The 12,052-nt window shown below is 38.4% G+C and overlaps 1 protein-coding gene across 2 annotated transcripts in view; it reads right to left on the bottom strand.

Moving 5' to 3' along the window:
• HAUS1 (HAUS augmin like complex subunit 1) overlaps window positions 1–10,656 on the bottom strand; it is a 19,061-nt gene extending 8,405 nt beyond the window's left edge. For both annotated transcript variants that reach the window (XM_027868732.1, XM_027868733.1), the window contains exons 1-5: window positions 10,552–10,656; window positions 8,409–8,583; window positions 6,724–6,859; window positions 5,743–5,877; window positions 3,572–3,695 (exon numbers count right to left, since the gene is read on the bottom strand). In XM_027868732.1, coding sequence (XP_027724533.1) covers window positions 3,572–3,695; window positions 5,743–5,877; window positions 6,724–6,859; window positions 8,409–8,583; window positions 10,552–10,602 — 621 coding nt within the window. In that variant the 5' untranslated portion in view covers window positions 10,603–10,656. The remainder of the gene's footprint in view (window positions 1–3,571; window positions 3,696–5,742; window positions 5,878–6,723; window positions 6,860–8,408; window positions 8,584–10,551) is intronic.
• Window positions 10,657–12,052: the final 1,396 nt, after the last annotated feature.

Raw genomic sequence — 12,052 nt, 5'->3', positions numbered from 1 at the left:
GGTTTAAGTGTACTAAGGAACATTTAAAGGGCAATGGAGCAGAACAAGAAAATTAAGTCTTTTCCTTTTCAATTATCTACACTTAGGATGGTCCACCTGTTCTTCTTGCATCATATTTATTGATCTCATGGGCTGAATATAAATAGAAAATATGTATATATTATATGCATATAATGTAAATATAAAATATATATTTTCTATATATAATATAAATATAAAATATATTTTATATATATATAAATATAAAACCTCAACAAACATTAACAGTTAACTTAGAAGAGCCAAAGAATCTATGAAAAGGCCCAGCCACTCACTTCTGAGAAGTCTGTTTGGTGGGGCCTAACAAATTCAGTTCATAAAAGGTCAAGACATCAATTCAAAACCAAGAGAAGGCAGTATTCAACATAAGTAGATCATTTAAGTATCAATAATGAGAAAAAGGCTGAGTTATCATTGCTTTCATTTATGATTAAAAATAAATTAAAAAACCTTAAAAAAGAGAGGTAAAAGCCTCTACTCAGTATTCTTATATCAAAGCTTCCCCATTAAAACAAGAGTAGAAAAGGGAACTATACATTGCACTGGAAGAATCTGAAGAACATAACCTTTTCTCTGTTCTTGATAAGTCAAAGAAAGTTTGTTAATGTTATCACTTGGCTTCACTTTTCTCCCCTCGTACCCTGATTATTAATAGTGCGATTATCATCTAGTCCTAAATTCCTTTCCGCCTTTTCCTATCATTGCACACATCTTACCAAACAACAACTCAGGAACATTCGCTCCACTCACCTCCTCTAACCTTCAAATGCTGCTTTTTTTTTGTTATTCTACCTCGTTTGACTCTGTGGCTCCCATTGTGAGGTTTTCTTGGCAAAGATACTGGAGGAGTTTGCCATTTCCTTGTCCAGTGGATTAAGACAAATAGAAATTAAGTGACCTGTCCAGGGTCACCTAGCTAGGAAGTGTCTTGAGGCCATATTTGAATTCAGGTCTTTCTGACTCCAGGCCCAGTGATCTAGCCACTAAGCCATCTAGCTCCCTAAATGCTGCTTTACAGAGCTGGTAAAAGTCATATAGTTGAGCTAACTGGTTCCACTACTAATTTATTTTACCTGATCTCAATGAGGCCCTCACTACAACAAGGCAAGTCCTTGTCCGCTTTCCAAAAAGTGGCTACTTCAAACCTACTCTTTTATTTTCAATCCTCCCTCACCCACTTTCTCACTTGAGGACCTCAGTTTTTACTTAACTGAGCAAAAAGGTCATTCACTGTGAATTCCCTTTTCTCTCCTTCTGTGCATCTCATTACTCCTTAAAATCATCCCCCATTCTCTATTACTGCCATCTCTGATTGCAAGAGAGCCGTTCTCCTTAACAAGGCCAATCCCAATCTATATGCCCTTGATCCCATACCCTCCTATCTTTTTCAGCAGATTGCCGCCATTATCATCTCCTCTTTCACTAACTTTGAATCTCTCCCTAGCTGCTGGTTCCTTTACTGCCAAGAACACATCCAAGTACCTGTCATATTTACAACACATTCTCTAGACCCAATTATCCCCTCTATCATCAAATATCTGTGCCTCCAGTTCCTTTCCTCTCTCTTCTAAACTCTTAGCAATTTAGCTTCTAATTTTATCTTAGATCAGACATCTGATCATGTTACCCCATAACTCAATAACATCCAATGGCTCCCTATTACCTCTAAGTCCAAATATAAACACCTTTTGTCATTTAAAGTGCTCTACAGGTCATCTGGCCCCTTTTTCTCTTTCTAGACTTCCTACACATTATTCCCCTCCACACACTCTCTGATCTAGGTACATAGATTGCTCCATATACATAATGCACACTCTCACTCTCTCTCTCTCATCTCGATGCATTTGCACTGGCTTCTTGAATGCTTCTGCCTCTTAGAATCTCTGGTTTCTTTCAAGACTCAGCTCAAACATTACTTTCTACAGGCCAGTTAGCGTCTTCCCTTTCAGGTTACCTTATATTTACACTGAATATAATTTTGTTAGGTACATGTCTCACATGTTAGAATGTAAGCTTCTTCAAGACAGGGGCTGTTCTTGCATTTTTTTTTTTTAATCCTAACATTTATCAGACTGCTTGGGACAGAGTATACATGTTAAGAAATCTTTGGGGAAAAAAAAAAAGAACTCTTTCACTGGAATCAGTCAAATAAATAATAAATCATTGCCTGATTGGAAGATCTGTGCCTCAGTAGAATGCCTCAGGAATCTGTTGTTGGCCCTCAGATGTTTAATATTTTTATCAATGATTTGAATAAAGGCATAAGTGGACCGTGTATCAAATCTACAGATGACATACAGTTAGGAACAAACATTGAATGAATGACAGAACTATGATTAAAAAATATAACAGTTTGAAATGCTAGGCTTATCTAATAACATGTGATTCAACAGGTATAAATACTATCTTGCACTTGGATTAAAAAAATCAATTTCAAGTCAAGATGTTCTGAAGAGTACAAGATAAGAGGACCATGGCCAGCTAGTGCATCGGAAAAAGTTCTGGGGATCTGAAACAGAAACCAAAAATTCTAATACAATCTTTGGCTGCATTGAAAGACATACTATTCAGAATAAGAGAGGCAACAGTCCAGCTACATTCTGACCTTGTCAGATCTCATTCAGAGTACTATTTTGATTTCTGGATTCCACATTTTAGGAAGCAAACTGAGAAGCCTGTGAGCCTCTAGAAGGCAATCAAGATGGTGAGGGGCCTCCAGATCATGCCATGTAAGGATCAGCTGTAGGAATTGCAGCAAAGATGAAAAAGGCTTATGGGGGACATGATAGCAGTTGTCAAGCATCTGAAGATCTGTCATATGGAAGAGGTATTGAACTTTTTCTGTTTGGCCTCAGAGGACAGAACAAGGAGCAATGAATGGTAAGTCACAGAGGGGTATATTAGTTTTGATGTCAACAGTAACTTCTTAACAGGGCTATCTCAAAGTGAAATGGCCTGCCTCTTCAAGCACACGCTAGATGATCACTTGGGTATGCTGAATGTATGATCTAAACTAGATAGCTTTTGAGGCCCCTAGATTTTATTACCTTAGGCAAGATGTTTAACCTTTCTGAGCCTCAGTTTTCTCATCTTTAAAATAGAGATAAGTATAATGGATAGAGTCAGCCCCAATCAGGAAGATCTGAGTTCATGTCCTGCCTCTAACATACAATGACTGGGAATTTGATCCTGGACACATCACAACCTCAGGCACCCCTAAGACTATAAATTACACAGCAGATGGCAATCTTCATTGGGTAGAGAGTTTGCTTACTTGGAGTTCCCTATACCAATAAAATTACAGGTCCTGTATTCCTTTCCCCCTACTACCTCTCAAGGAGGTACTCCCTATCTCACAGGGTTGTTGTGAGGAAAGTCCTTTATAAATTCATGCTAGAGCGAGTTTTTTTAAATTATTTTCTTCTGAGCAGAAATCCTCAGACTCTTAGTACCCTACTGCCCTAAAGTCTGAAATTCTAAAGGAAATGAAATCATGGCAGAAAACTGATTAGATTCAGTCCTTTATACAAACCTCTGCAGCTTTGATTCTTAACCTGAGGTCATCAGATTTGGCTTTAAGAAAATCTATATTCGAAATTCGACTATCAACTTTGGCTTTTTCCATAGAAAGATGCAGCTCTGCTTTCTTGAGGTCCCTTTAAAAGGTAAAATTTCCTTATTTGAATGCAGTATTTTTTTTTAAAAAACATTAAATAGCAATACCAGTTTTTATATTCAACTTTTATCCATTTGTGGAATACCTGTTTTGTTGACTATATGCAGTAATTTTAGATCCCAAGTTGGGATCTAGCTTTCTCTAGCCATCCAACATACTTTTGGTTACCTCCTCCACATTGCCAGTTGGTGTTTTGCTCAGAGAATGCAAATTAAGGTTAACATCACGTCAAACATACTTAGGAAAGTAAATCTACTGTCCCTCAAAAGTCACGAAATACATTCCAAAGCTACTTTGAAATTAATTTTTAATGCACCCTTTTGTGGATTATACTTCTCCAGTATAATGGCAACAGCATACAGAATTGGAAAGGGAGATTCTGAAAGAACTGTTTTTAAATTTACTTTTGGAAAAAGCTACACTATTTTATTAGTATTTCATTTCTCTTATTATCAAAATTAAGAAATGCCAGTGTTATCAGTTGAATGAATTAATGGGCTACATTAGATAAAACTATCTATCAAACAAGTAAACAATTCTAAATACAAGAATATTTGATATGTAGACTATTTAAGATTACAATAGATTCCTGTTCTAGTATAGTCTATGAGGATGGGAAAGAATGACAACATCATTTAATTATCACATATATAAAAATAAGCATCTATGTATTCTTTAGATAAGTAAATAATGAAGTTTCAGTCTATTATAATTGCCAATCGTTTATTAAATGTCTACTAAATACAAGACATTATGAATGATTTTCTAAGTTTCCCTCAACTTTCAATGTTTTATGTTATGCACTTTGCATAAGCAAAATCTCTCTCTCTCTCTCTTTCTCTCTCTCTCTCACTTTCTCCCTGCTTCTGTGCAAAGAGAAAATAGAATCAAAGATACTGCCACCAATTTGCTATGTGACTGAACAACTTGCTTTTCCTCTCCAGGCCCATTTTCTCTTCTGTAAAAATGAGAGTGTTAAATTCAATGATGTCTAAGGTTTCTTCCAACTCTAAAAATTACATGAATCTATGACACTAACAGGGCCAGGAGGTACCCTATGAGTATATGTCCAGATAGAATAAAGCACATGTGCCTCCACAGATACCAAAGTATTTACTGCAGCAGTTTTTGTGATGATAAAGAACTGGAAATAAAGTAAATGCCTATCAATTGGGGAATGGCTAAACAAACTATAGTACATGAATATAATGGAATATTATTGTGCTGTAAGAAATAACAAATGTGATAAACACACAAAAAAAGGCAAGATCTACATGAACTGAGGCAGAGTAAAGTAAGCAAAGCCAAGAAAACAATATATGCAATGACTATAATAATGTAAACAGAAAAAACCACCAAAAAAATCAGAAGTGAATGCTATAAAAATTATAAAAAACATGTATGGCTCAAAAAGAGATATAAAAAGATACCCTCATTCTACCCTTTAGCAAAGCAGTTTCTAGGGGGTAGACCCAAGATGGCAGAGTAAAAGTAATGACTTGCTTGAGCTCTCCCCTAAACCCCTCCAAATACCTGTAAAAAATGGCTTTAAGCAAAGGAGTTTCTCAAACGTTGTACACTGTACATATGTCATACTTTTTCAGTGTACTGATCTGTTATGCTGATTTCCTCCCCTCTTTTTCTTTGGTCTTTAAAAATGACTATTTGTTACATGGGATGACTCTCTGGAAAGGGAAGGAGAAGGAATACTGGGAGAAATTATGGTAATGTTAAGAAAAAAACCCCTAAAAACATACTTTTTTTAAAAAGCACATGTTCATGGGCACCAAAATACTATTGCACATTTAAAGAGAATTCTTTGTCCCTTAACACCCCCAAGCCCATAAGCCCACAAATAAAAGAAAATGCACGTCACTAAGGAAGAAAGTAAAACACACAAATGAGCAAATACATAATAGAAAATGGCAGCTCTAAATAATATAAACCTGCCCCAAATTAATGATTGCACAGTATTTCAATCTGCTTTTACAAATTAAGACAGTCACTATTTCCCCTCATTTACTCACTCTCGTAGACATTTTTCTAGTATTAGAGTTGCAGTTAGGTTTTTTCCCAATTTGCTCAATTCAAACTCCATTTCTTCATTTCTGGCTTTGGCGCGAAAAAGATCAGCAGCCAAACTATTCACTGCAGGGATAAAACTAAAGACAAAAATCTGATCACATAACTAAGAGATTTGATGCTCTACAGAGACCAATCACACAACTACTTCTTATTTCTAAAAATCCCTTTTGGCCTTCTACTTCCCTGAATAAAAAGAATAGATGTTTTCAAGTCAATTTGCTGATAAATTCTAGTTGTTTGACACTGGCCAGGTCACCTAACCTCTCTGAGCTTCACTTTTCTTTTATAAACCTCAAAGCACTCCATAAATGTTACTATATTAACTATCAGTCATCTACCTGTGAAGTAGTCATTTTAAAAATTAACCCTGTATGGATTCTTATAATCTGAATATACATATACATACCATTTTCTAGGTGCTCAAGTATGCACACATGCATATGCCCTCTCTCTCTCTGAGAAAGAAGCTCACTGGATAAAGCGTGGAGCCCTCTCCCGTTTGAAGACTCTTCAAACAGAGGAAGTAGAGCTCTGAAGCCAAGAACCATGGACATCTAATCTACTGCTTTTCTTATTGTTTTTAGAGAAAAATATTAGTACTGCATATTCTCCCACAACCTTCCTAGTAATAAGAGATGAAAGTCATCCAAATGTTTGCTGAAGTGAAATGAAATGAACAGGGCTAAAAAAATGATGTTTGGTCCTGGGAGAGAAAAAAGTTATTATTTAATTAATGGATCATCTAATGCCCTATATTAATCTGAACTAATGCACCTTTCATTACCTCATGGAAAATAAACATTTGACCAAATTCATTTTTTAGCCCATACCATTATTCTAAACTGAACACTTCTCAGAATAAAAAAGTCATTAAATCAATACCTTCTGGGGCAATTCATTGGCAGGTATTACAACTGACTTACCTAGCTAGGGAGGTATCCTTTGTTTCAAGCACCAGTGCACTGTCAACTAAAGCATTAAGATAGCTGCTTCCAATACTAGAAAGACTAGTGAAAGACAGATTGACACTTTCCATGAGAAGATCTTGGAGATACTTGGCTAAAAGATTAAAAAAAAAAATCTCATAATGAATACCACAATTATTGTAAATCATGAATCTAAATCAACTCTTAATTGATTATTCCTGTATTTCTACCATCCCTTTTAAGCACTTCAGGTACATTCTGACCATAACTCTTACATTTTCACAGGTAGCAAATATTGAACATTTATAACGTAGAACCTACAATGTGCCAGGTACTGTGCTAAGCAGTTTACATATATTATCTCATGTAATACTCGAGGTAGGTAATACTATCATTATCCCCAGAGAAAACTGAGGCAAACAGAGCTTAAGTGATTTTGCCTAGAGAAACAGAGCTAATAAATGTGTGAGGCCAAGTACGAACTCAAGTCTTCCTGATGTCAGGCCTGGGACTCTTCTACTGAACTACCTACTTGCCTCTAGATGTAATGAAAAAAAACAAAAACAAAAAATTAACATGGACACAGGACCACTGGATCTAACATTTTAACTGATCAAATCAGTCAAATATTATTTTTCCCAGTAAAGTTTGAATTAATTGACTGACTATTCTGGTGTTAATGGTAACATTTCCTTGACCAGAGAAGCTAATTCTCACACAGTGAGTGAAAAATAAACTTAAGCCTCCAAAAGTCTGTGTTTTTTGCTTCCTAGATCAAACTTTCCTATTAATTCCTTCTCCAAAAAGAAAAAAAAAGCATTATCTATGTACTTTTGAATTATTTTTATGCTACATTACCCCAACCACAGAAATTAGACATTGACCATGTTAATATTATCATGTGCATTATTAGGGGCACATGACCTTGTGAGTTTGGACAATTAAGGCTACACTAGTGACCCACAAGCTGAAAGTTTTGGCCTACTTTAGTCCCAGCTTTGAAACCATAGCTTTCTTGCTTGAGCTAGGTAAGAAGGTGGCTTATTCTCAAATATTAAAAAGTTTGTAGATTCCAAAAATCTGTACAATTATTATGAGACAGTCTGGCAATTAATATCCTAAAAACTAGCTTCCAATATTCACAAAACACTATGCTAGGCCATGTGAGTGATACCAAGAATAAGACATGGTCTCTGCCCTCAAGAAGCTTCCCATCTAATTAGGGAAACAACATATACAAAACTAATAATGTTAAAATAGCATAGGCCAAATAGTACATGAAGGAGGTTTAAAATGCCATGAGAATTCTATGAAGGTAGTGATCATGTGCAGTCAAAGAGATCGAGGCATTTTTGGAAGAGGTTGGCATTTGAAATGGGTTTTGAAGTCCAGATAACTTTTACAATATCTATAAGGTGAAGAGAAATGGTATACTGGAAGGAGCGAAAGTTTGGGGTCAGAAATACTAGGTTCAAATTCAAGTTCTATCACTACTCTGTATGATCCTGAGCAAATCACCTAATCCCTCTGTACCTCAGTTTCCTCATCTATAAAATAAGGATTTTGGACTAGATGACTTCTAACATCTATTCTAATTTTCTATGATTTAACTCCTCTGCATCTCACACAAAAAGCTTACTTAGTTTTACAAGAATCAGTGAAGATTCCAGAGTTAAACTCACCTTCTGATTCATATTCTCTTGCCTTCTGTTTCAAATCTTCTATTACCAAGGAGACATCCCTGTCTCGTGCTTTGTTACATTCCGAAAGATGATATAAGATATCTGTGGTCCGTTGATTCACCTCATATTTCGGAATGGGCTGATCACCAAAAATCTTTTTCAACCATAAGGCAATCTGATTATTGAAAGGAATACCCACATTATAAACATTTTAATAGTTAACATTTATATAGTACTTGAGGTTTACAAAGTACTTTTTACCATTTAATCATCACATATTTATATTTAATATTTGATCCTCATAACCCTATGAGGTCGTCATTATTGTTATCCTCATTTTACAAAGAAACTGAGCATTCCAGATGTTAAGTGAATTGTCCAGGGTCACAGCTAATAAGTAACTGAGGCAGGTTTCTGACTTAGGTTTTCCTGACTCAAGTCCATCATTACATAACTACTGAACAACCAGGAAATCAACAAAAGACAAGGGAAAAGGTAACTAAAAGCCACCTACTCATCTCTAGAGGTATTATAGTTTCCAGTGTATTTTATTAACGCTTAATAGGCATTCATTTCAGGAATCAAACATTCAGTAACAATCTGGATACAGGGAATAACATACCAACACAAAACTCCAAGAATATGGTCTATTCCACAACAAAACAATTTCATTAAATTTTTTAAAGGGCCATGTATCAAGCAGTCAGGACATTTGAGCAAATGAAATAGCCTTTGTACCTCACTTTGCAAACCCTTAAGTCCTATATAAATACAATTGTAGGGGCAGCTAGGTGGCTAAGTGGATGCAGCACCAGCTCTGCAGTCAGGAGGACCTGAGTTCAAATGAGGCCTCAGATCAAACACTTGACATTTACTAGCTATTTGACCCTGGGCAAGTCACTTAACCCCAAGTGCCTAAAAAAAAAAAATACAATTGTAATAGTTTTCCTTATGTGAGGTTTGAGTGAAGAGGCTACAAATACTCCAGGACTGCGTAACTCTTAGACAAAAGTAATGGGGGAAAAAGGAGAGGGAAGAGAAAAGGGACAGTATCATAATACAGTGAAAAGAATGCTATGTCTTGAGTCAGAGCACCTGAGTTCAAATCTTGGTTCTGCTGGTCACTTTACTACCTGTCTGAACTTGGGCAAACCAATTGTTCACTCTCCTCCTTTACTCTACGACCCAGCTATAGGGGGCGATTTGTATTTTCTTAAATAAGACACCCCATCTCCAACCCTTTGTACTGCCCGCCCCCACCAGGAACGACTAACCAACCCATGCACACTTGGACGTCTCAGTTTTCCTGACTTTAAGACTGGGCTCAAACCCAACCTTCTGAAGGAGGCCTTTTCTAGTCCCCCCTTCTGCGAGGGTCTTTCCCCTCCCAGATTATCTTCCATCTTCTCTTTACATATTGTGTACTTAACTGCTTACATAATCTGCCCCATTAAATGTCGAATGAATAGATGCCCTAACAGAATTGAGTGAACAGATAAATCCTTGCGCCCATTTCTAAACTCCTACAATTTACCCCCGCTAAACTAAGTCTGCTGCTTTCTCTGTCCCTACCCCTTCTGAACGTGGGGGAGAACGTGACTTCCAAACTACTTTGCAGCTCAGGGGGAAAGGGGGAGGAAAAGCTTGATAAGGGGAAGCAGCAGAGGACGAAAGGAGGGTCTGGCAATAAAACCCAGATCTCCCTGCTCCAGCCTCCTGGGCCATAATCTGTTAATCTGAAAATAAACATTTATGAAGCGCCTACTGTGTGCCAAGCACTGCTAAATGAAAATACGTCTGAATACGTTTCCAATCTGGTGGGAGATTAGGCTTGATGCGGCGGGTTCCAGGCAGCGGATGCGGGGGAGGGGCTCCACTGGAGGGGGGACTCCACTGAAGGGGGGGGCTTCACTGAAGGGGGGGGCTTCCCTGGAGGGGGGAGGGGCTCCACTGGAGGGAGGAGGGGCTCCACTGAAGGGGGAAGTGGGGCTCCACTAGAAAGGAGAGGCGCAGAGAGGGCGCTTGATCTCGGATCGGGGGAATAGGGAGGGGACGGTACATGTTTGGAGGCTGGGGCGGCCTCGAGTCGAGGTCCAGGGTCCCGCCTCGTGGGAAGGGTCCCGCAGCCCCCACTCCCGATCACCTTCTCAGCCTTTTCCTCCTCGTCCTTCTGCTCCTCCTCCCGTCTCTCCATAGCCTCCGGCCGCAGGGTCCGCGGCTCCCGCCACGGCCCGTGATGCTCCGCGCCACCAGCTCCGCCTCCAACTAGGCAACTTCCAGTTAAGCAAGAGGGGGCGCTCGTGTCTGGGAGGGGGAGGGGGAGGGGGAAGGAGAGCGGTCGCATGCGACTTTTCCGGCGGAGTGCCCGTCCCCCACCGGCCTTTCTGGGAGTTGTAGTTCTTTCGTGGGCCACCGGAAATGGTTCCCGCTTCCTAAGCCCCGCCTACTTGCTTTCCCCACCCCTTCTCTTGTTGGACGGGAAGGCTTATAAGCAAAACTCCAATCAGCAATGACCTTGTTCTCTTTCCTTTTCTTTATTTACTTTCCTTCCCTATTTTTCCGACTAGAATCCTTGTCTCCTAAGAATGCCTGCACTTCGTATTGGCATACACTTTTCACTTTATTTTTCTTGGATTTTTATGTAGTTGTGGGTTATTTGCTTTATTTTGTTTGCAACAGGGCTAATATGGAAATATGTTTTGAATGACTTCAAATATATAATTGATATCGTATTTCTTGCCTTCTCAAGTGGGTAAGAGGGGCGAGAGAGAATTTGGATCCCAAAATTTTAGAGATGAATGTTAAAAAATAAAAAAGTAGGAAATATCTAACGAAATAAAAATGTAAAAAGAATGCACTTTCACATGCTTTGTTTAGCAAATGAGATTTTGGTGAAAATCGTAAAAAGTGGAAGTTGAAAATCCAGTTAAAACAGAACAAAACATTGCCCTGCTTCCTGCTCCCAGTGATGCTTATTGCCTATAAACCCTTAAAATCACTTAATTTTCCTAGTCCTGTTTCTTCATCAGTAAAGCGTGGGAGGTGGACTAGGTTGGTGATCTATAATGTTAGGATCCTTCAGATCCCTGTTAGTAACTTTGCCTCACATCCAATTCCAACTGGAAGGCACAGCAGTCCCTCTGGGCATTTTCTACTAGATTACAGTGCTCCCTGAGAACAGGCACTATTATAAACCTTTGTATTTCCCTGCATGGGAGATATTAGTTATATGTTAAATCAATAAATACCCTAACTTTCAAAAAACTTAACAGATAAATCCTTCTGCCCATTTCTAAACTTCCAGTAGTTTCCCCCATTAAACCTCTGCAGCTTTTCTCCCCCTATCCTTTGTATAAGTTCTCAGTAAAATTTCCAGATATAAGTCAAGAGAACCAACTTCAATGTGCCAGGTGATGAGGATGGGAGCTAGACCCCAAAAAGGAAAAACCCTGGACTTTCCCACATGGTCAAATCTCTGGTGGTAGATTATAGCTCTGAGGCTATAATCAACTGGCCTTTTTTTGTGGTTACAACCAATCCCCCAGTTCTCGGTTACCCTTAACCTACCCTATTCCTCCCTATGTCCCCTGGCCACTTCCCACCCTTAATCCTATCTAGGCTCCATTCTTCCTTGGCCACCCCTG

The sequence above is a fragment of the Vombatus ursinus genome, unplaced genomic scaffold, assembly GCF_900497805.2.
Source record: "Vombatus ursinus unplaced genomic scaffold, bare-nosed wombat genome assembly UNPS02014791.1, whole genome shotgun sequence".
NCBI classification, from domain to species: domain Eukaryota; kingdom Metazoa; phylum Chordata; class Mammalia; order Diprotodontia; family Vombatidae; genus Vombatus; species Vombatus ursinus.
Note: the sequence above shows the minus strand (reverse complement) of the source record. Positions and strands in the feature narration are given on the sequence as shown.